Here is a 24,693-nt window from a genome sequence, read left to right on the forward strand (position 1 = left end):
TTTAATTTTATCCTTTATTGATTAACACGAATGTATTTAATATAATTATATTATAATTTAAAATTAAAAATAAAAATAAAAACATATCTTATTTTTTATAATATTATAAAAATTAATTTTATTTAAAATGATTTAAAAATGTTATATAATAAAAACAAGAGAAGGAATTAAAAGATTTATATAATTATTTTTATTTATTTGTTTCTATTTAAAAATTGAACGGATAAAAAACTACTACCAATAAAGAGGCAGATGAAGTCGGCCCTGGTGGAAAAGCGATGAACGGATCGAAACCATCCATTCGGAAGTGACAATCCCGGGCGGTCTCTGTCCTGCGAATGATGATTCCCTGAAAATGCTGACGGCTCAGCATGGTCTCGACCCCACGCGTCCCCATCTCCTCGGAATTAGGAGCGCGCTGCCGGCTCGTTGCCTTTCGGAGGGCCCTTCCGGATCTCGCCAAATTGCCCCCACACTGCACTAAACAAAGCCAGATCTAAGGCGCAGCCGCAAGAACTCTCTCCATCTCTCTACTCTCCTGTACTATTTTTCTTTTTTCTTTTATCTTAATTTTTCCTCATACCCACTATTACACTCTTCTAGATTCCTCCCTTACCTGTATCCTTTCTTTCTCATTATGCAACTTCACCTGGTGGGCAACGGAGTTTAATATTTGACCCCAGATTCCTCATCGCCAACCGCGAAGCGATGGTTTACCCTGCAATCTCTTGCGAGAGCCCATTTCTGGGAGCTTTCCCGAAACACTCTTTGTCGCCAAAGAAACCGCTTTTTTTGCGTTGCTCTAAGCCTCCTCTGCTTTGTTATCAGCACCGTCAGAATCCTAATGCCATGGACAAACCCACTGTCTTTATAAACCCAAATCAAGTGAATGTCGACAAAGGAAAGAAACGCCACATGGTGTCTGAAAAAAATGAGAGGAGGGGATTCCCTCAGGTTGGCGGCGGACAGATGTCGCTCTTGTGTGGGTTGGGGTATTGGGTGCAGGGCTTTCGGTGCTTTCCATGGCTAGCTCTCAACTTTCACATGGCCAACAATCTTAACTTGGATCCCTCCACATTGCAGCTTGTGCAGAACTCTGGTAATCTTCCCATGGTGGCCAAGCCCTTCTATGGAATCCTCTCTGATGCCATCTATATTGGCGGAGCTCATAGAATACCTTATATTGTCATTGGAGGTACTCTGTCATATCTTCATGCTGTGTCTTTTGCTTTCTTCTCTTTGGTTAATGGTTACCACCAAACTGAAACTTTTTTAGACTTGTCTTTTGCTTGTGTATTTCACTTTCCCTCAATGTTGTAGAAGGCCGATAAGAAACTAACCAATTGATATAGCTTGAGATTGCAGGAAGGGATTCTCATATTTTAATGACATTATCTTTTGAATTTTCAATTTCTTATAAATTAGAGCGGCTACCAATTACTATACGGGTTGGGATAGAATACAAATTACAGTGGATTTTTATGACTTATATATATAACTTTTTTCCTATATCGTTTCATTTAGTTTTCCTTTATCTTGAATGATATTCAAGTCGAAATGACAGTACTGAGTGCAAATACTAGAAGCCATAAAAATTGAACTGACAGCAGGAGCATGCGTGAAAAAAATGAGGGCTTGATTAGTTTTTTTCGGATGTTTGCGAGTACGTTTTTGCAAATAGTTCTGATACGGATGGTGTAATCACAATTAGTTTTATTTATGGAACATACGGCATCGATTCAGCATTTACCATATAACTTGGAAGAGTATGCTTTATATCAGCATGAACTCCATTTAAGTAAAACGGTGGTCCTGAATGAACGTGATATTAAATAGAATATACATCTTGATCAAAGATACTTAGTTCAATCTTCTCAGTTCTTTTGCAGGTCCTGTCTTGGGGATCTCTGGCAATGATCCCTGCTGCAAGGGAAGTACTTCCCAACTTAATTGCTTGTGTGCTTTTCAGCAATCTGGGAGCATCTATAACAGAAGTGGCTAAGGATGCTCTTGTGGCAGAGTATGGCCAGAAGCACAAAACTGGGGGCTTACAGTCATATGCATTCATGGCTTTAGCTGCAGGTGGAATCCTAGGCAACTTTATTGGTGGTTGCTTCTTAAAGGACATGCAGCCCCGCACCATGTTTCTTATCTTCTCTGGTTTACTGTCTCTTCAACTTGCAGTTTCTTCCTCCACAAGAGAGAAATCTCTGGGCTTGCCACAAATTTCAGGTCATACTTTTTCTTGGAAGTCGTTCTTGGAAGATATCAGAAATCAATTCTCTAATCTTGTCACAGCAATCAGTGAGGAAAGCATTTCCCGCCCTCTCATGTGGATTGTTGGGTCTATTGCCATGGTTCCAATACTTTCAGGCTCTATCTTTTGCTATCAGACACAGCACCTAAACCTTGATCCTTCAGTAATTGGTCTCTCTCGAGTGATTAGCCAGTTGATGCTTCTGTCAGCGACTGTTCTCTATGATCGTTATTGGAAAAAAGTTCCAATGAGAAAGCTGATAGGGATAGTGCAAATTTCGTATGCTGCATCTCTACTTCTTGATCTGGTTTTAGTAAATCAGATAAATCTTAGACTGGGAATTCCCAATGGAGTGTTTGCCCTTTGCTACTCTGGTTTTGCAGAAACTTTGGCACAGTTTAAGCTCCTTCCCTTTTCAGTGTTTTTTGCAAGCGTATGCCCACAGGGTTGTCAAGGGTCTCTCATGTCTTTCTTTGCGTCAGCTGTATGTCTGTCATCCATAGTGAGTGGGTTTTTTGGCGTTGGATTGGCTTCTCTGCTTGGTATTACTTCTGGTGATTACTCAGGCTTGACCATGGGAGTTCTGATACAATTCGCCGCAGCTCTAGTTCCATTGAGATGGATTCATTCTGTACCCATGTCTCAACCTACTGTTGAGAAGGGAAGGAGAAGAGGTATGAATAGAAGAACTCGAAAACATAGAAGAGTTGGAAAAGTTGTTCTGAGTTCTATACATGGTTATCGCCGTGAAAGAGAATCAGAGATACAGAGGTGAAAATAGGTCATTTTTACATCTGCAGTCGTGCTGATCATGGAGAGATGAAAAGAAAATTGGCTCCTTTGTATGTGCCTCTCTCTTTCGATCTTCTGAAGATTAGGCGGGAACCATGTCTGATCAGATATTTTCTCCATGTTGCATAGTTCTGATCTTTTTCCAGCACCTGATCACTTTTGATTGTGGAGCAGAGACTGGTCCTAACCACTACGTTCAAAAATCTTCAGATTTCAACGTTCAGCCTCTTGATTTTTCTGGAAGGCTCAGCAATCACGGTCCATAATTGACGAGGTTTTCCATCAATGCATTGAGGGATGGATACCCAGAAATTTTTATTTTAGTCAACAATCGATACAAGAAGAATCCATGAACCTCTATGCTTTGAGCATTGCTTCAAGGCGGCGGCGGCGGCATTGAGGAAAATATTAGGAATAATATACGCATAAAATCGGACATTATTTCAATTGATGTAGAGATGACATATTATTTCATTAATCTGGATTTAATTTATTCCAGAAATACTCTCCAAAGCAAAGGGCCAAGCCAACCAGAGGACTTCTAAAACCATAATAATTAGAGAGATGAATACGAGGAGCGTGCAAGTTGCTTAGCATTTTAGTTGTCACGATCTTGTGCAAGGCGGTAGAGTTCAAGCAACCAGAGTCTTGACTCTTCTAGTATCGAATTAAACATGCTTCCTGAGTTCTCAAAACGCAACCTTTTAGATTTTCTAAAACAGAGGTATAAGAAAACGAAAGAACGACTTGATGAAAACAACGGTTAGTAAAGGTGACAAGCCCTCTTGAAGTAATGGCAATTGGTAACATCTGACTAAATTTATGTTTTAGCGCTTAAATTATTAAACATGTTTAGCTTTGATCGCCTTAATTCATTACTACTTTTAGTAAATGACATTTATCGTGCCATTCATCTTTTCACTAAACAAATGAATAATTCATACAATGAAATTCCATTTCCAATAACTACCTTGACCTACCAATCTAAGAAGCAACCTGCTGTTTAATCCTTTTCATCCTTTCCCCCGAAGTAATCCCTTTTCAATAATAATACTAGGTAGTTTCAAGGTAAACATATAGAAAAGACCAACGAAATTGATGCTAGTCAAGGCACAAGAAGCCATGAAATATCAAGCAACAAGTAAACATTACCTAGCGAAAATCAGCAAGCTTGACTTTCATAAAGCTACGTTAACCAGAAACTTCATTGATGAAACCTTCCTTGCGACCTTCAAAACCAGGCCGCATAAGCTTTTTCTCCCTCTTTGCAATTTTCCGCATTTTCTTCTGATGAATCCTCTCAGCTATATTTTCGGATCTTCTTTGCTGTTTCTCTGCTTTCATTTTCTCCCTGGTATCAATTCTCTCCTTCCATTTCTCTGAATTTTTCTGCTGTCTCTTCTTCTCCTTCTTCAAGCTTTTCTCTAGGAGTTTGGGGTCATCGTGAACCTTAATTCCTGCGGCCCTATCCATTGCTGCTTTCCATGATTGCTTTTTTGCAATTACCTCACCTTTCTCAGGATCTTTCTTCGCTTCTTCTAGTTTTTTTGCCTTTTCAATTTCCTTATGTATTGACGTTTTTCTCTTTTTCTTCCCATGCCTTTCTTCATTATCGAGTTTGATATGACCAAACAAGAGGTCTTTTGAAGCCTCCACAGCATCCTTCTTCCTTTTTTCCATTGGATCATCAGTTTTAGGTTTAGTTCCTTCATTCCCATCGTCTTTCTTACGTTTCTTATTCTGAAATCCTCTCTTCACATTTCTCTCTTCCCTTTTCTTTTCTCTATTGGAACTTCCACAGTTACGACTTGCCCGAAACTCTTCAATTTTGCGATGAAGTCTTTGCCGAAGTTCTTCATATGTCATTGACCGATCATCACCTTCAATGCCCGATGTTAAAGTATTCATATCCACTTGCTCTTTATTACTCCCTTCCAATTTTTCTTTGTCCAAGCTTTGTTTAAGCAGGTCAAGCGTTGTTGCACTAGGCTTGTCCGGGTCTAAACGTTCTCTTCTAGATTTCTTGATATTTTCCCTTGTCTCTTTCTTAGCTGCAGCTTTTTCAGCCTTGCTCAGACCCTGGAACCACGGCCTCTCGTCATCAATTGGTAGATAGAACTTCGCTGGTATAAGCTCAATTAACTTGTCAAAGAAGAGCCTATGCTGCTGAATGATAGACTGCAAATCTTGAGCTGCATTGGTCTCCTCCAAAGACTTCTGCGTTTTCTTCTTCATCTGCATGGAAACAATGGACAAGGAAGAATGAGTGTAAATCATAAGGTTGGCATATTCTGAAGACAATATACAAGCAATCTTGGGTGAAAATCTAAAAGGCGTATATAAGCTAGACAGGATGGGTTGTGAACTCAATGGAGTACTACTTCGTTTAGATTTTAAAGGAAGAATTAGAGGAAATTAGAATGCTTTTCCCAAGACCCACAAAGCTAGAAATCCAGAATTCCTTGAATAGATTGTTTATCCAACCAGCGGCTTACAATGCCTAAAACCAACTAAAAATGAAAAAAGATCGATATTTATCAAGCCACGCCAAACTTATACATGTCCACTTAGTTCTGATAAGTAACTTGCAATTAAGAGATTTTTTTTTTTTTTGGGAAAAAAGGCCAAAGTTAACGCTGTAGTTAAGACAAAAAATGAACACAGCACAGCAAGGAAATTGAACACAGCACGGCGGAGCAAAAACGAAAAAGAAAAATCACCAGTGACTAGGGCCGATTTTCAAACAGAACAAAGAAACAAATAATAATAATAATAATAATAAAACCTGAAGTTGCGAAGGCGAATTGAAGGCTGCAACGAAGTTAAAACCAGAAGTTAAAGGCGAACAGAACACACTGACGCCAGAGACTAAACGCTGAAGGCTGCTGGCTGCGAGATTGCGAGACTGAGAGTGACGAATGTCGCTGGCAGCCGCAGCACAAACTCTAGGGTTTGGGTTTCAGGGGAAGGCCGCGGAGTTCAGTGCAGAGGCATAGCACTCTATAGATTACCTTGCCGCACTGGATTATATCAATTCAAAATTGCTAAATAATTTAACTAATTTCTGGTTAAAAATTAATTTAAATAATTTAGATCATAATTAACAAACGTTTAACATTAATTTATTTAATATATTCTAATAAAAAAATAATCAAAGCTACTGTTTATTTCTTTATTTCTTAATATTTTTTATTTCAATAATATTAAAGTTTTAAATAACTTTAAATATATCCCCAAATAATTTTGGTTGCTTTTTTTATCATAATTGTTTAATATATTAAAAAACTCACATTTAATAATAAAAAAATTAATTAAGTAGTTGATATTAATTTATATTATATAAGTTTTAAGGTTTAAAAAATTATTCCAAATAGATTGTGCTATGCATAATAAATTCTTATTTAGTATCAGCTAGAAAAACAAACTATGAATGAGATTTAACATTAAATTTTGAAACAAAAAAACTTAGTTTGGAATTCTTTTTATTTTATTGTATTAAAAATTGGTATTATGTAAAACATGTTTTGAAAAAAAAAAAGTTGTGTGAATAATTGTTCTGGAAAACTATATCTTAAAACTAAAAAATATAAAAACTTGTTTGATAAATTGCTTTACTTAATTATTATTAGCATAAATTTTATATTTATTTAATATTATATTATAAATATGAATTAATTTAATAATGATATTACATGTTTTGAGACTAGAAAATAAAGAAACTTGTTTGACACAATTAATATTAGCATAATATTTTGTATTTATTTTACATTATATTATAACTGTAGATTAATTTTATGGAAAAATTGATGAAAAGGACTTAATTAGAACTAAAATTGATCCCAAATAGCAAATGTGCTTGAAAGACCAAGCTAAATCTTTTATTCATTTAATAATGTTATCATTTGACCAAAATTTTATTATCTTAAACAAAGAAATTTTGAAAAAAAAGCCACCCTTTCTTCTTCCTTTCTTTGAATAATTTAGAAAACATAAGAGTTCAAAATGCTGTGGTCAACTATGAGGGACAGATTTAACGAAGCAGCAATAGTAATTTGAAGTATGAGTTTTGAAAAAGACAACCCCATTAAAGAACCAAACAATCAAAAAACCAAAGAAACAAAGCGATGATCAAGTAGCCGTGAAGGATGACATTGATGGAGGAGCAGTGTGAGTGAAAACTTGGTCAGACAAGGTTAAGAACAATTGGAAAGTGGTGCACATCTTTTTGATTCCCTCCAAATTAAATATCCTTTAGATTACTCCTTTCTTTTAATATTGGGTCTCCTCTCATTGAATCCACCCTCGATTGTCAAGTTCAAAAACAAATTTAAATTCATTTAATTTCTCTTTATTTACACTTTTTTACTTTATGTGTGAAATAGTGTCGAGAAAGAGTGGAAGACAAACCATAAGAAATTATGCCCCTTTCAAAAGTTAAAAAATTTGTAGCAGCTATAAGAAATTTAGCAGACGGAGTTGACATGTCGCCTTGACAATAATGCACAAAATTAAGGTAACCCATAATAGCTAATATATCGAGTAGCAAGACCTTGATATTTCTTATCCTATACAAAACATAAAATTCTTTAAAAGTCATGGGGCTAAGTTGTAGAGAACTGAATGAGGCATCCCGCATTCCTAATACAAATAAATGCTATCCTTGTAGCTTCTTTTACAACAAATAAAGGAGCTAATAAATGTCCATTTGAGCTCCATTCTTGTTGAATCTCTCCAGGGTCAAACACTAAAATATAATATGGTTACCTATTCTGATAATATAGACATAAGGCAAATATTGTAATACAACTATGTAACAAATACCTAGTTTGCATTTTAGAATGAAGGCAACAATTTTTAGGCTTAGAAAGTGCATATTGAATTTGGTAGCAATCTCATATAATGAAAATCTAGTTAATATTGCAACGTTAATAGCTGTATGTTCATCCTTCTTAAAATGTTGATATATCTAGCCTTTATGGTCATGAAATTCCACAAAGCTGAATGTTATGGGATGAAATAAATTGAGCAAATTTCACTTGAAATGTGGTCCGGTCAATGCCTCACTTTAGGTGTTTGCTCAATTTGCTCAGATTCCATAAAGTTGAAACCCTTCCTTTAAGTATTCAAAAGAAATTGTATTGTGCAAAATTGTGGAAGAGCAATGAACAATGAAGGAAGTACCAAGATTAAAGACCATTTGAACACTCAAACTAGTTGAATTTTGTTGCTCAACTTCAATCTCATCAATCATCATAGTTATAACACTTAAAGCATCACTACAAAAATAATTGACCCTATTATAGTGGTGATTCCCAAATGCTATCAACCTAATGTTTCTGTCCTCACAATCCAAATTCTCAAGAATGCTGAGCTCAGTAGAACATTATATCACCGACAAAACAATGACCTTGTCCTCAAGGTCAGAGAATTGTAAATCACTTGAGACAAAAATCATAATCATATCAAAACCAACACCTCTTAATTGATATTGAAACTCAAGTTGAGAATAAAAGATAAGCATATAACAAGGAACAAATGAAGATAATGGTACCTTTATAATCCCATTAAAAGGTAGTTATGTTGGAATTTTTAGAATGAAATCATATGCAATGTGAATCAATGCAGATTGCCTTAGGGGAGCCAAATTATATGTAGGAACAGTGGCTAATGAAGCGAGTAGTTGACAACCTCCCATTGCCACTACTATTGGAGAGTGCAAAGGCAAATCTTAAAGATGAAATTGATTGAAGAAAGAAGCAAAGCTCATGGTTAGATATGGAATCAAGCCCCCACGGCATGACAACCCATTAAAAGATTGCGTTACCTCAAGCATATGGTCCAAAGCAAGATAATTAATAACAGAATCATCAACATCGAGCAACTCGACTTCTCACTTCAATAATGCAGAATTTACTTGGACAGTGGTGTCTTCAATAGCAACTAAACAAAATGAAATTAGGTTTCTTGTTGCTCATCCCTGCTATCATGACAATACTTTGAGACTAACTTTCAAGACGCACCATTTTGCTATCCAACATTTAGTTTGAACGATTCAAGTGTCCACAAATAGTTTTTTAAGTCACCTAGCTCTTGGCACCAGTTTTACAACAAAAAACTTAACCATTTAAAAGTTAGATACCCAAACGCATAATTATTCATTTCCCTTTCAAAACACATACGAGGGTATTCCAACTCACCAACCTAGTGCCAATAATCTCACAATCACTTGAACTAACTCAAATAGATCACAAACAATCTAATTAAATAGTCATGCCATAACAATAACATTTCAAACATAAATTGACCATCAAAACTCCAAATTCACAATAAATTCAAGGGATGATAAAAAATTACATTTAAATGTTCTCATGGTCATTCCAGCACATAATCAACATAAAAACATGATTCGTACTAATATCTCAGTCTCTTGCAACAATTTCATTATAGTTACAACATTTCAGGCAGAGATACCCACCTTTACACAACAATTCTCATGCAAGTAAGCTTAAAACAACACATGATCTTAAGTTAGCATACTCAATATAAATTTGTTACAAAACCAAAAGATAGAGTGAGAAGACTATACACACACACAAGTCCCTCAATTCTCCGTAGCACCTTCCTTTTCTTTGCCTTCATTGAAGCCTTCACCTGTAAAATGTAACCACAGGGTGAGTCAAGGACTCAATAACTAAATAATCTAAACAAACTAATCATATGTGAGAATAATTAGTGAATATGTGAAGTGGCATTAAAATATATACTATATATATATACATATAAAGTTACATATATACATGGCTATACAATAGAGATATGCATGATCAATACACCATTTTATATCATCCTTATTTCCTTTGACTAAATATGTGGTTTAACAATTCGATAGAACAATTAGTGAGTATGTGAAGTGGCATTCAAACATATACTATATATATATATATATATCCAGTTACACACACATATGGCTATATAATAGAGATATGAATGATCAACACACTGTCTTATATCCTCCTTATTTTTTCTGACTGAATCTATAAGTTGACAATTCGATAAAATCGAATCTATGTGACTAGATTAGCTTAAGCTCACCAATCATAGGAGGTAGCTGCGGCCAAGGGTGCTTTCACCAACTATAGACCATAAATTCCCCCTTTTCATGAATACCCGAGATATCATGTAACATCCCAAAAATTTAACTTAAGATTAATTAAGTTAATCAATGGCAAATGAATAATTTTGGAAGAGTATTTAGAAATAAATAATTTTAGTTAGGGAATTATTATTGAATTTAATTTAGAATAAAATCCAAATCCTAAATTATAATTTTTTTAGAAAATAAAATTATTATTATTATTTATTGAAAGAGACAAGGGATATGAAATAAAAAAATTGCGAACGGATTTCATCCGTTTGTGTATGTGCGTGTTGGTGTGTGATATCATTTAAAAAAAACGAGAAGAGAAAGAAGAAGAAGGAAAATGATTATAAAATACAAAAAAAGAAATAAAGAGGTGGGGCAAACGATTTCCATATGTTAGGAGGAATGTGTATTAAATGAAACAAAAGAAACAGATGTGAATTTTTTCATGTGGGACCCATGGCTTTTTTTTAAAAGCAACACATCCTAATTCTTTTCCTCATTTCCCTTCCCTTTTCTTTTCATTTCTTCGTGTGCGCACAGAGAGAACAAGAGAATGCGACATCGCCGGTGACAAGGGAGCTTAGTTAGAAAATAGACCTTTATAATAGAATACTTTAAATAAAATTTTAAATATTTTAAAATTAAGTAAGTGTCCTGAATATTTTTTTTAATCATATTTCATCTTTAGTTTTAAATTTTCAATTATTAAAAACCTAGGGTTTGAAAGAGGGATGACTTTTTTATGAATAAATATGACTGTTGAAGTTGTTAGTAGTATAATACATATCTTAGAGTATTGTTTTGTTGATAAAATTAGAATTTGAAGCCTTTAAGTTTATCTCTAAATCTCTATGAATAGATTTTTGGTTAAATGTAAAGATATAAATTGATTTGTTGATATTTAGATAGTTATTTGGAATGAGAAATAAATTATTATGGTTATAAAATAATGATTCTAGACTTGAGATTAAGTTTGCAATTCTTGAGTATTTTTAGGTGCGATTTTTTGAAATAAAAAGAAAAATTTTGATATTAAAAAAATTGTTTGAATGATGATTTTAGTCAGATTTTAATAAAATTATTGTGATAGAGGCTATTGAACTAAGTAGATAAGTTTGAATATATAAAATTAAATTTTAAAACTCAAGATGCTAAGATTAAGGTCTTAAAAAAATAAAATGAAACAATATAAATATCTAAGTTTTGAAATATGAGTGAAAATTATGCTAATAATATTATTGACATATTATGATATGATTTAAATGTAGATTAATTGTTATTAAGCACCAATCAAGTTTTGAAAAGCTTTGAAAGTGTTGTAATTTGAAAGATAATCTTTAACTTTTTAAAGATTGAGGTAACCAAGAAAAATTTATTTTATACATTTGTGTGTTAAGTAATTATTTATGTTTGTAAAACAAATTAATATGTGTGTGTGCGTGCGTGCGTGTGTATCCAAATCTTGAATTATTATTTGTAATGCATATTGTGGCTTTGTTGAGACCTTGTAATTTGTGACCAAGTTAATTGTGACTTAATATGAGTAATGAGATTGATGGTTGATGATGATATGCATGCTCTTGATTATAAATTGTGGGTTATGCATAGTGATAAATTGAATATGAGCATGTTGAGTTTTATATGATGTTAACATGATTTGTGGTAATATAAAAATTGATGTAAGAGACATGATTGAAATATGATGATTCTTGATGCTTGTTGACTAAGAAAGTTGATGAGCATGTGGGATAATTGCAAACTATATGTATATGAGTTTTTGAAATTCATTTTTCATGAGCATGATCATATGACGGGAGTTCACCTTAGTAAAAGAGCTAGTAATTGAGTAAAATTCATATAATACTTGGCTATCAACTGATAATCCTAGAGGTTATAGCTGCTACTTGTCTTGTAAGGTACTGTAGCATTGTTTTTGTTAAGGGACCTAACCCTAGTGGCATACCTGAAGTTTTAGGTAAAGCTAATCTTGTGTATGACATCCCATAGTATGTGATTTGGGGGAAACCATGTTCATAAGTGAGTAAGGTAATTCTAGCCCAATAGCCTCTCATGATATGATTAAAGTCTTAAGTAGTCTCACCACATGGACGATCCCTTTCGGTTATTGGCCCAAGGATTTCATGTCAGAAAAAATAAAAGGAAATATAAAGAAGAGATTGATCATGCATATTATTATTATCATGCCATTTAAGTGATTGATGGCTATGTTTAAGAATATGATTGTAATTGTGGAAATGAGAATATGTGGTCAATATGTGAATAATGTATATGTGGCTATTTGTGCCAATTTTATACGAATATTCAGTACTTATGGGCAATCGTATCAATTTTATACTTGACTTTATATTTGAGATTATTTACATGAGTTAGATGTTAATGTAATTAACATGTTCTTGATATGATTGTCTATATAGTTATATTGATGAACTTATTAGCCACTTGTATTTATGATTAATTATCATGCATTTGTATAACTTAAATATACCTTGGTTATTGAGTAGTTGCATTCACCTTCTCTTTTAACATATTACAAAAGCTAGCTCATCTAGGAAGAGCAAAGGAAATGAGCATTAGGTCAAGTGATAATAATCATTTTTGTAGGCCTTTCTCTTTTTATTTTAATATATATATATATTAGTTTTGATATTGCCAACTAGGATAATACATTCTAAATTTACTTGCATTATGAATTTTGTGTTGGGTGAAAATGTATTTTAGACATTTAGGAATGTTATTTGATGCTTGTTTTATATTAATGGGCTAAAATATTTGTGCAAGTGAAACTGGTTATTATCTGCTTAATTTGAGAACTTAAATGTTGTTATTATCTTCCCTTATGTTTCTGATGCCTAAGGGTGAGTAGTTGATAATAATTATATGTGAATGAAAAGAAAAATTCATGCATATAATGGGTTATTGATGAATAGATGATATATAGAGTATGATGATTAGGTAATAGTCATCGTGATAAATATAATTGAGATATTGGTGTCCCATTGTCAGTTATAGAAGGGTTTGAGTGGTCAAATGTTATACTGTAAATATATCTATTGTGGAGTAAGGCATAGAGAGAAAATAAAGGAGGAAGTTTTTCTCCCATGTTGAAATGTGTTTCCTTTATCATGCTTTCGTATATATTTAATTGAATGATATGAGTTCTTGAAATATTTTAAAGATTTAGGATCCCTTTTTTTGAATCATTTGTGAAAATACATGTTAAGAATTTGTTTAAGTTAATCTCTTATAAGATAATCTTTTGGAGTTAGTCCTTGATTATCTATGGTTAGTGTGATGATCTAAGTCCTAATTTAGAACACTCATTACATATCGTATGTCCAATCTATCTTAAATAGTATTGGGACTTTCAAACAATAACAGAATTGTGGACCAAAGCCTTCATGGTGCCAGTATACCATATAAATTTTCAAATAATGTTCTTGATCAACATTAGGGTGACCTTCTACCCTCTCACAATAATCTTGCCAAACATTATGCTCAACAATTAACAAATAGCCATACATATAATTTATTCTTAACCAGTCATTTTCATATTGAATCATACACTTTCGCACATACATGCATCTATACATAGGATTTAGAAAAAAAATTTCAAAATCTCATATTTGCAAACATGTATTTCACTTCACGTAAAGTTTCTAAATTTATAATTATTTTCACTAATGATATGCTAGTTTAAAATAATAGTTGAATAGATTTTCATAATGCCACATAACCATCTAAATATGCAAATAATAAGTTTAGATAATTCGATCACCTCAGTTCTTTTGTTACTAAAAGGGTTACCATGATCAAATAATAGCCTCCCAAATGTCCACTAGCACATCAATGCCCAATCAATATTTAATCTATAAAATTAAACATTTAGTATCAATTATTACTTTAACTGACCCCTTTTTAGCATAATTTTAGGTACCTACTATATCCAACGTCTCACTTTAACACCCTCAACACTTCCAATACATTTTATTAATTATATTTAACACCCAAACACACCAATAACACAATTCTTTATCCATACTGTTTCAAAACTCTTAAATTACAATTACGGTTTGTCCAAATCCTAACTAAAAATACCAAATCATTATAAAATTTATAAACTTCTGTTTGAAAGCTTGATTTAACTTTTCAAGAACTTTAACCAATAGGTTTGGTCAAAATCTATGGAAACAAGAAATCAAGCTCTAACCATACTCAAATCTGTCTTTGCATAAATGAGAAGGAAGAGGGAGAGGGTGCTTATCTAAGGGAGTAGCAAGCTCTAAATACCTCCAAAATGCTCCAAAAGTCAACCCCTAATAGTCTCCAAATCCTCCTCCGTTACCTCTCATGCGTTTCTTTCTTTTCCTCTTCTGAATCAAACGCGTGCGACTGTTTGATAAATGCAAAATTTCGTGCATCCGTCGCAACGCATGGTGCATCCCCTGTGACGGATGGCATGGAGAAGCTCAGACATGTTTTAGGCCTCTCTCCGTGCCATGATCTACTTGAATTTCAACCTAACCCTCTTCCAAAGCTATTTAACAATCCAAAAACCATATCAGTGATTCAAAAATATTATTAATTTATAAATTATTTAATTTTACCATTTTACCTTCCTAAACACTTAAATTTTCAAATTTTGAAAACTCAAGGTGTTACACTACAGTGATAAGATTGGCAAAAATCGTGTTCTCTTCCACTAACTTAGGGCCATTGATCATCAGTGGGTCATCATCATCTCATCTCTAACACACAAGGCATCGGGTGGCGACGAAACAAAGGCTTTAACTTCAAGGGCTAATTGTAAGCATGGCACCTTGATGGCTAGTTGCACACCCACTACTCCAGATTGATGAGAGATGGCAGCCATCCGAGCATCAATGTGATTAAGGTAGGAGAACTCTCAATGAAAGCATCATTTGTCATTATCATATTCATATTTGATAAAAGAAAGAAAGATAAATAACCCGGGGGAAGAGGGAAGGATAATAGTCTTAAGGAAGAGAGATGAAATACATGAGAGAGGGAAGACGCTCACCAAAATCATCGACACCTCCTAGACCTTAGTGTCCATCTTTCATGCCTAATCCCTGCCCAAAACCCAGATCTGGCCCAATCCTTATAAGAAATCTTATATTATTATAATAAAGCCTAGCCCATTCATTATAGACTTCAATTCTTGAAGCTGAATTGCTTGCTATTAAATCTGGTCTACCACTTTGCGCTTCGTTGAGTAGACAGCGATGACAGCTTGGTTCTTCAGCATAGCCACGACAACGACAGTTGGGTTCATGAAAGGATGAAGGAAAGGCACAGAGGATCAGAATGAAGGAGGAAGAGTGGAGGGGCGATGAAGAAAGACTGCAAAGGCAACAGGTACAGTTGAGAAAGTTTGCATTATTTACAGTAATGCCATTAATGAAAACAATGTGTTCTCCTCTTCCTCATTGTTTTTCAAAACAATAATCCAAAAGGCCAAAACATCTTAAAGATGTTCTCATTTTTTGGTTCTTTAGAACATTATTGGTTTTTTTTTTTTTTGGTTTTTATTTCTAGTTTCATTGAACAAAAAATTATTCTCAAAACAAGATTCCAAACAGGTCCAAAATTAGCCATCCCTTTCTTTTTGCAAAGGTTATTTTAAGAAATGAATCAGTAATCGCTAAATTACTTAGCAATAATTCAAAAAGAGACGTCCTGAAAATGACGAATTTGCAGTTTTCATGGCTAAATACATATAGATGCTGCAAGAAGTCTGGAAATGCAAAATATAATAGATGTGTACTATATAGTATTTGAGTGGTTATTGATTAAATAAGAACCAACCAAATGCAAGCATCTTAACATCTTCCATTATATTTGCTCAGTAACAACAACATCTATCACGGTTCCATTGTATTGTGCTTTCATGTTCAATGCCAACAAAAAAGTCACACTTGATAAATCCACTTATAAATTGGAACCCTTCAACTCAGTTTTCACTCAAATGGTATTTATTCATCGTAACTGATGTTGAATGATGTTGCACCAACTATATAAATATTCTTGCGCTCTTCAACACTGTCATCCCATCGATATCAGTAGATCTCGGTGAGAATATCAAAATCCAGACAATTATCTCCTTTCATTACTGATACGAGGTCATCCAGAATTTCATAGATTAAACTTGAAGAAGTATGGACTTTATCAGCAACATAAAATGAATAAGTCTTACCACTAATAGTTATCCAGCTGCAACCTGGGACCTTTCTTAAACCTCTCTCTTTCATCATTGTTCTCATTTCGGCTACAACGTCCCATCTTCTGTAAGAAGCATATAAATTTGACAGCGAGATATAATTTGATGGATTTTCCGGTTCTAGCTCTAGCAGAAACCTATAAGCCAGGTCTCTGGTCACTGAATTCCCATGCATTATGGAAGCACTTAAAAGAGCTCCCCAAACACTTGCACTTGGCTCTACAGGCATTTCTCTAATGAATTTCATGGCTTCATCAAGTTGTCCTGATCTACCTAACATATCTACCACACAAGCACAAATTTCAGCTGTTGGTTTCATTCCATACCTAGTCATGAACGAGTCATAAATACTGAGGCCTTGATCTACCAATCCCGACTTGCTACAAGCAGAAAGAACACCAACCACTGCAATCATATCTGGCTTGGTTCCAGGCTGAAGCATTTTATAATACATATTGACAGCATCCTCCCCTCTCCCATGTAATCCATATGCAGAGATCATTGAACTCCATGAGATGGAGTCTTTGTAGAAAGCGCCATTGTCAAATACCCGTCGTGCATAACTCAAACTCCCACATTTGGAATACATATCAATCAAAGCATTACATAAGGAAACATCATGATTCAAATCCATTTTAATTGCAAAACAGTGAATCTGTTTCCCTCCGGTTAATCCAGCAAGCGAGCTACAAGCTGGAAGCACGCTCACGAGAGTTACCTTGTTGGGTTGTATCCCAGCTTTCACTTGCATTTCATGTAGAAGAGAAGCTGCTTCTTCAGGTGCTCCATTTTGTACACAACTCTTGATCATTGCCGTCCACACATGTACGTTTCTGCACCTCATTTGATCAAATACGCGTCTGCTATGAGCAACTCTGTTACTTCTTGAGTACATATCTATTAAAGCCGACCCAATATGAACATCTAAGTCCATCTTTAAATCCAATTCATTCTTCACAAGAAAAGAGTGAAGTTCCTTCCCATAATCCCATCTCCCAGTATTGCTATCACACGCAGGCAGGATACTTGCAATCGAATAAGCATTAGGCTTAAACCCATCATTTTGCATTCGTCGGAAAAAATTCCATAAATCTATATGGGACATACAATCCTCTGAGGCAGCACATCCTGCAATGATGACATTCCACGAAGAAAGGTTCTTCTGAGGCATTTCATCGAACAGCTTCCCAGCTTCACCTAATTCACCGCATTTGCAGTACATTGACATCAGAGAATTGGCTACAACAACATCCGAGACAAACCCAATAATTACACACCTGGCATGAATCAATTTCCCAGAAATCAAGTCCTCAATCTCAGCAGAAATCTTGGAAAGTGTGGCAAGAGTATAATCGTCCGGCAATATACTACTACGAATCATTTCGTGGAACATCGCAAAAGCTTCATCAAAGGCGTGATGTTTCGCAAAGCCATTAATCAACGAGTTCCAGAGATAGATACTCTTGAGAGCAATGGAGTCAAAGACGAGTCTTGAGTTGAATAAATTTCCGCACGCAGCGTATGCAGAAACGAGTCGAGTGTAGAGGAAAGCGTTCTCGTTAAAGCCCAGTGCGAGGATTTGAGCGTGAGATTGCTGTGCAAGTTTCAGAGAACGATGATGAATGGAGAGTTGAAGTAAATCAAGGAGATGCAGAGGCGAGGGGAAGACAGTGGCAGAAGTGCAATAACGCGAAGTTGGGACGGCAACTTTAAATGCCCTGTGGAGAAACATAAGATCGGAATTGCTTCAAGTTTCAGCCTTTCAGGCTGCAATGCTTTGATGATAGAAGAATAGAGCACCGAACTGAAGCATGCTGGAGTTTGCAGTCTAGGCATTTTGATTTTGATTTTTCTGAGTGCAAAACGCCATGGCACGCGCCAAAATAAATTTATAGGGATATATATATATATATATATATATATGAGCTGCTATGGAAATTAAAACTTAAAAGGACTAAACAATTATTTTTTTATTTCCGATCATGTTTATTCTAAAAACTAAACATAAACATAAACTATCTAAATTAAAATATGAGAAATTTAATCATTTAATCCATAATTTTGATTGAGTTAAAATTTATTTATTTCATTTTGATCTAATATAATTCAATTTTTATAATTTCAACAGATCAAATTAAAGACATTAGACTCTATAATTTAAAAATAATTTTAACCTTTATAATTTTATTTTCTAAAGTCTAGGGTCTAACATAATTGAATTATACAATGTTAAAATTGAATTTTAATCAAATCAAAATTATAAATTAAAATTACACTGAGTCAAAATTTAAACACTGACTCTTAATTAAATTAAAATTATAGATACTAAATGATTAATCCCTTCAATATCAGTGATGTTCGCTGTAGTTTAATAAATTTCCAGGCAAATCATTTCACTTCCAGTGCATCGAGCTTTGCTTACGACACTACTCCAAACAAAATTCTGTACAAATAAATTTGAGGTTCACTATTATCTTCAATGATTAAATTTATTTATCCCCCCTCTAAGAGTGACCAAAAAAGTGAACTCTCGAAGTACAGATACTAGCAGAATGTCAAAATCCGTGATATACTGCTATACTGCTATATCGATAGGATAATTAAAAATATGATATCGTGAAGATATGTGAGATGTAAAGAATCAAATTCTGTGTTCATCAATCTAAGCCTAATCCAAGATTGATTGATGCGAAACAAATGATAAAGTAAAGAGCATTTTGTATTGTGTGTGCCTTAAACAAACATAAAGAATAACATGACAAAGATGTCCGAAACAACTCAACATTGAGTTGTTCTTTCTAACACCAAAAGCTGGCGTTTCTGGGATATTTTATTCACTCAGTGCGTACTTTTATTTATTTGCACAACTTTCCTATTGCGATGATGCAATTAGTACTTCATTATTTCTGAGTCCCTTTGGAATTTCAGATTGACTTTACAGCTTCTAACTCCACTTGGTTTCAGAATAGTGCAAGAGAAAAAAAGCTAAAAGGCCATGAATCACTTGCAAGATTATGTAAAAGGAAGCGTGGTCTTGCATTTTCTTTCGGTATCTTGTCAGACGTTGGAAGTTGCTGAACTTCTTGTAATCTAAAAGCAATAAAGCGAAGTTCATTTCAGTTTAAAAGCAGAATTAACACACTTCACTGAAAAATAACATGGCTTGAGAGTACTATATTCTTCCTCAAGTTCACACCTCATACAATATTTCATCCAAACTCAACAAGCTCCTGGTTTTTGGAGCTTTCCCGTCCCATGATTAAAAGTAACATGAAAAAACTTAGATATCATTTTCAAGTGTCTGCTACAAGTTCTCCATTAAAACTACCTATTTGAAAAAGAGTTAAAAATGTGGTCCAAACTTGTAAAGTTGTCCACACACTACAATTATTTAGAGAACTTGAAAGTGAAACCCTTACGAAACTCTATCCCCGTTTTGTCCCCAGTAATATGACTAAGCTAAAGAGAACTTAAGGCAGACCATAAACTTCTAGCAGAAGGGAGCAACTAGACTGTGCAGATTGGCTTTGTTTGCTGCACTGAAATTTCCATGAAGATCATCCATGTTCCACAGGCCATCCCAGAAAGTATCATCGTTTGAGGGTTCTGGTGCAGGGGCATTGCCATTGATCATAGAGTAGAACCACCCTTGCTCTTCTATGGTGTTTTGGTACATTTCTTGCCTCATCTGAGATAAAGAAGGCATGGCCACTCTATGATCATGTTCCTCCAGAAGAGCCATAATCCCTTTGATGTCCAAGTTGAATTGCAGTTGCTGCAGCTGCTGTTGTTGCTGCATCTGCTGCTGCTGCTGCTGCTGCTGAAACTGTTGCCTCCTTATAAGGCGATTTTTCGCTTTTTCTGCAGAATCCGGGGAATTTTTTGCCTTCTTCTTGAAATGGGTCCGCCAATAGTTTTTAATCTCATTGTCAGTTCTTCCTGGTAAACTTCTTGCAATTGTAGACCACCTAAAATTTTATGATCCATCAACCAAAGCCTCATTACAAACTTGTCAATGAGAAAATCAACTCACTTGTACTTCAAAGTCCCAGGTATACTTCACCAAAGGGGCAAGAAAATGAAAAATTCAAGATGAAGAAAATAAGAAGAAAATCAAACTATACATACCTGTTTCCCCACCTAGCATGCAGCTCTAGAATGATACTCTCTTCCTGAGGTGTTATCTGACCCTTCTTGAGGTCAGGCCTCAAGTAATTCACCCACCTCAATCTGCAGCTCTTCCCATTTCTTTTCAATCCTGTTTCAGGCAGAAAGATGAAAGAAACATCATCATCATCCATTCAGAAACCTTAATTCTTTTGGCACACAAGTAGATAACTCAGATATAGCTACTCAAATCAGTAGAAACCAAGTCTGGCTTCTCTTGAACCATAGTTAGCCTACAAACTGTAATCATGAAAGGAACGTGACAGAGAGGAATCAAATAAGAAGGAGAGAGAGACAGATGAAGTTGAAGTTAAAGAAGTGAACCCGCAAGCCTGGAGACGGAGTTCCATCTGCCTTCACCATGAAGCCTAACATATTCAATAAGCAATCTATCTTCTTCAGCAGTCCAGGGACCTTTCCTCCAACCCTCTTCCTCTATCATGTTCATACCCCAACCCATGTTGTTCCCAGCCATGCCTCCCCAATACATAGCCAAAAAAAAAAAAAAAAAACTCTTTGGAAAGTTACAGCTTTTTTTTTTTTTTTTGCTTTTCTTCCCTTTTGAGATGCCAAATCTGTCTTCTAAATTCCTTGCACTACTGGTTTGGAGTTTGTGTGTTTGCTCCATATTTATAGTTGCAGCAAGCTATGCCTCCAATCCCTGTCACTGTTTATGGTATGGATGGCTTTTGGTTTTTTTTTTTTTTTAACTAAAGATATCTGAGATTTTTCTTTACAAATAAAGTGTGGTTTGTGCGGATATTTATATATTTATAAATGAAATAATCGGATCGTGTAAAGGATTCATCATATTTTTGAACTATATAATAATCGGGCAATCTGATTACATGATCTGTGTAGTACACATATCATTAATTAAAAAACAGATCATATTTTCTTAATGCTGTGAAATTCTGAACAGGAGTCCAGTTGATCTTAGAAAAGCATGCTTGTCAGTGTATTAAAATCGAACAACTTGTCCTTATTATGTAGTATCGTTTGGTAACTAAAGAAATATTTTGCTTATCACAATAATGAAAGAAATTATTTATTTTTGACTTAGAAAGCTTGGATTATATAAATATAGTACAAATTTTTTATATTTTAATATTTTTATTCTGAAAATAATAGAAAGTAAGTTGATTTTAATTATAAAAAATAAATTTAAACGATTCAAATAAATTATTTATTTTTGAAATAGAAAGTTTGGACCATATAAACATCGTACAAATTTTTGTGTATTAATATTTTATTCTGAAAATAATAGAAAGTAAGGTGATTTTAGTTATGAAAAAATAAATTTGAACGATTCAATAATTTTTGTTTTGTCGGAAGATATGAATCCTGAATTTCCACTGTCAACTCACCTCATTCTCACTATTTAAGTTAACCTCAAGTGGAACTTTCGTGATATTTTATTTTATCAACTGATATAATATGATTAATATTGAATGAAAGAAGTTTTTTTTCAATATACCTTTTTTAAAAAAATAAAATTCGAAACCTTGCTCCTTCCACAATAAATACTTACTTTTAGATGAGCTTAATAAACAATTTGTTTTTTAGCTAGTGACCAGATAATATTAAAGTGTATATTTTAATTACAAAAATATGTAATCAATATTAACATATACAGAAATTTATAGTTAACTATATTATTTATAAGTAATCAACAATACAATTTATCTAAAACACTATTTAATGTATATACAGTATTTTCTGTAAAAAGAAAAGACACGCACCATTCACGCTCACTATGTGGTTCAAACCTATAATAGAGGTGCCATTGGGTTATCGAATTAATAATAGGAAAAACGATAATAGAATTTTTTTAAAATATATAAATAATAATTTAATTTTTTAAAATGTCATAATTTTTTTTAAATTTTTTAAAATTTTTTTGTCATTGATGAAATTTATATAAATTATTAAATTATCTTTGTTAAAAGTAAATGATTCACAACTTTCCTTCTTATATTCACAACAATGCAACAACAAATTATAATTTTTCATTTAAATTCTTTATTTGTTGTTGCATTGTTGTGAATATAAGAAAGAAAGTTACGAATATTTAAACAAAATTTATAAGTTTTTTTATTTTCAATAAGGGTAATTTAGTAATTTATATAAATTTAATAATGACAAAAAAATCTCTAAAAACTTTAGGAAAATTGTGACATTTTGAGAAACTAAATTATTATTTTTATATTTTAGAGAGATCTTATTGTCATTTTTTATTAATAATATATATTCCCTCCATTTAAAAATGTAAAGCATTTTTAATTAAATCTCACCCCAATAAACTAATTACATACTTTTAAACTAAACCTATCTTTTTATATTTACTCCTATTAAACAACCTATAACAAATATAAAATTATTATTAATAGAAATATTTTTTTAAAAAATAATAATTATATCTTTAAAGATTAAAAATATTTTATATTTTTAAATATTTAATTTTTTAAAAATATTTTATATTTTTTAATAGAGAAGTATGTTGTTAATAAAAGACAAAAAGTGGAAGAGAAATTCAATGGGTTGTGGACACGTATGGGGAGGGCTGCAGCATTTGCGCGTCTAGACATAACATTGAAAAGCCCAAAGGAAAAACTTGAGTGACGAGGCACATATGAAAATTAAAATATGAATGAATGTGTAGGCTTTTTGAAAACTTTGAAAATTACAACATACCCAATGGGCTTTCACCATCTGTTCTTTTTGCTTGCTTCTCGCGGTCTGTATGCATTTGCAATGTTTTCCTGTTGCCATTTAGGGAATTGGGTGTGTTAAATATTCGTGTTATTAATGGCGTGTAAAGTCATATAGGGGACAGGTGTCCTCTTGTGATGTATTTTTGGAAAGATAGTGTTTCTCCAACCGCCAGAGGCATGAATTTTCCGTGTTTTCATGTGCAACCCGCTCAATATTGAATAAAAAATAAATTTATGGAAATAATTTCTGGAGTCGCCACATGATGCATCATTTATTTATTTTTTTAACAACATACTTTTTTTGTGGTCCAGTAACGTATTAGTTGACAAGGTATATCATTTTGGAAACACTTAAACCAGAAAATATTAAAAGCCATGTGGCTTGTTTGATGAAACAACTGTTTCTAGTGCCGATTATTACAGTGTCCGAAAAATAGAGACAAAAGCGAGCATTGAATTGATGGCTTGGAAATAAATATGCATAGGTGTATCATTATTTTATACAAAAATTATTCAAATTAAATTTTAAATATTTTATCTATTTTTTAATTTAGTAATATTTATCAATCACGGTCCAATCATGCAGATCTAAATCAATCATTAAGAAGCTTCCCTAATTTAAATTAACATGAGTTGGTAAGCAAGTGATGATACACAACCCAATCCCTGCCTAAAATTCTGAGACACTGGAACAATTCATTAGAGTGATCGACCAGCCTTTTTTTTCCCCCCAAGATCTAGAACCCACCGAAAAAATACCCTGGGTTTCATTTGATCCCCACCATCTTAATTAATTTAATAAAAAATAATAATCACAATAACACAATTTGTTTGCGTTGATAAACAAATTAAAGCTTATCATTCCTTTGCCCTTTTCATGGTTAATTAGATATCCATGAACATATATATGTACTACTATGCTGACAGAGAAGAAAAAAACTGATCATATTTATAAAACATTTGTCAATTTTTAATACTTCTCTTTATATATTTATCTTTATTAAATACTTTAAATAAAAATATTAAAGATGAGATTTAAGAATATTTATTAGAAATAAAGGTAAAAACTTGTTAAATTTTAAGATAAAATTAATAAAGATTAAAATTCTTCTTAATTTTAATAAAATATATTATAAGTGACTTATAAATAAGATCAAAAAAATATACATAGAAAGAGGTGAAAAATATATAGAGCAGAAATATCGGGAATACCAGCAATCCATGCCTAGTACGGAGAGATCAAATCTTATACAATAATAAAGTGAAAACCCTAATATTTATATACATACTTGTACCACTTAAACACTTCGTTTAACAGCTAAGCACAAATTTTCAAATCAAATAAACCAAAAAAAAAGTG

At 33.3% G+C, this 24,693-nt stretch overlaps 4 protein-coding genes across 7 annotated transcripts; 1 reads left to right on the forward strand and 3 right to left on the reverse strand.

Annotated features, from left to right (window-relative positions):
- The first annotated feature begins 272 nt into the window (after positions 1 to 272).
- Positions 273 to 3,551, forward strand: LOC129309203 (probable folate-biopterin transporter 8, chloroplastic). 2 transcript variants are annotated; one of them, XM_054950636.1, is made up of 2 exons: positions 273 to 1,195; positions 1,879 to 3,551. In XM_054950636.1, the coding sequence occupies exons 1-2, from the start codon at positions 709 to 711 to the stop codon at positions 3,030 to 3,032; spliced, it is 1,641 nt and encodes a 546-aa protein (XP_054806611.1). In that variant the 5' UTR covers positions 273 to 708; the 3' UTR covers positions 3,033 to 3,551. The 2 variants fall into 2 exon arrangements, with proteins under 2 accessions (XP_054806611.1, XP_054806612.1); XM_054950637.1 differs by having other exon boundaries at positions 994 to 1,195; positions 1,890 to 3,551.
- A 380-nt stretch (positions 3,552 to 3,931) lies between these two features.
- LOC129309205 (ribosomal RNA-processing protein 14-C) lies at positions 3,932 to 6,052 on the reverse strand. Of its 2 annotated transcripts, XM_054950639.1 has the most exons (2): positions 5,835 to 6,052; positions 3,932 to 5,284 (listed from the first exon to the last, which is right to left on the reverse strand). In XM_054950639.1, the coding sequence occupies exon 2, from the start codon at positions 5,282 to 5,284 to the stop codon at positions 4,241 to 4,243; it is 1,044 nt and encodes a 347-aa protein (XP_054806614.1). In that variant the 5' UTR covers positions 5,835 to 6,052; the 3' UTR covers positions 3,932 to 4,240. The 2 variants fall into 2 exon arrangements, with proteins under 2 accessions (XP_054806614.1, XP_054806613.1); XM_054950638.1 differs by lacking the exon at positions 5,835 to 6,052 and having other exon boundaries at positions 3,932 to 5,290.
- A 9,178-nt stretch (positions 6,053 to 15,230) lies between these two features.
- LOC129307660 (pentatricopeptide repeat-containing protein At3g12770-like) lies at positions 15,231 to 18,314 on the reverse strand. Of its 2 annotated transcripts, XM_054948514.1 has the most exons (2): positions 16,429 to 18,314; positions 15,231 to 15,575 (listed from the first exon to the last, which is right to left on the reverse strand). In XM_054948514.1, the coding sequence occupies exons 1-2, from the start codon at positions 18,182 to 18,184 to the stop codon at positions 15,535 to 15,537; spliced, it is 1,797 nt and encodes a 598-aa protein (XP_054804489.1). In that variant the 5' UTR covers positions 18,185 to 18,314; the 3' UTR covers positions 15,231 to 15,534. The 2 variants fall into 2 exon arrangements, with proteins under 2 accessions (XP_054804489.1, XP_054804488.1); XM_054948513.1 differs by lacking the exon at positions 15,231 to 15,575 and having other exon boundaries at positions 15,919 to 18,314.
- Positions 18,315 to 19,599: 1,285 nt separating this feature from the next.
- LOC129307661 (MYB-like transcription factor EOBII) lies at positions 19,600 to 21,172 on the reverse strand. The gene is made up of 3 exons (XM_054948515.1): positions 20,944 to 21,172; positions 20,581 to 20,710; positions 19,600 to 20,420 (listed from the first exon to the last, which is right to left on the reverse strand). The coding sequence occupies exons 1-3, from the start codon at positions 21,107 to 21,109 to the stop codon at positions 19,943 to 19,945; spliced, it is 774 nt and encodes a 257-aa protein (XP_054804490.1). The 5' UTR covers positions 21,110 to 21,172; the 3' UTR covers positions 19,600 to 19,942.
- Between the last annotated feature and the right edge of the window lie 3,521 nt (positions 21,173 to 24,693).

The sequence above is a fragment of the Prosopis cineraria genome, unplaced genomic scaffold, assembly GCF_029017545.1.
Source record: "Prosopis cineraria cultivar Desert tree isolate PC_DT_omini unplaced genomic scaffold, ASM2901754v1 PC4, whole genome shotgun sequence".
Taxonomy (NCBI): domain Eukaryota; kingdom Viridiplantae; phylum Streptophyta; class Magnoliopsida; order Fabales; family Fabaceae; genus Prosopis; species Prosopis cineraria.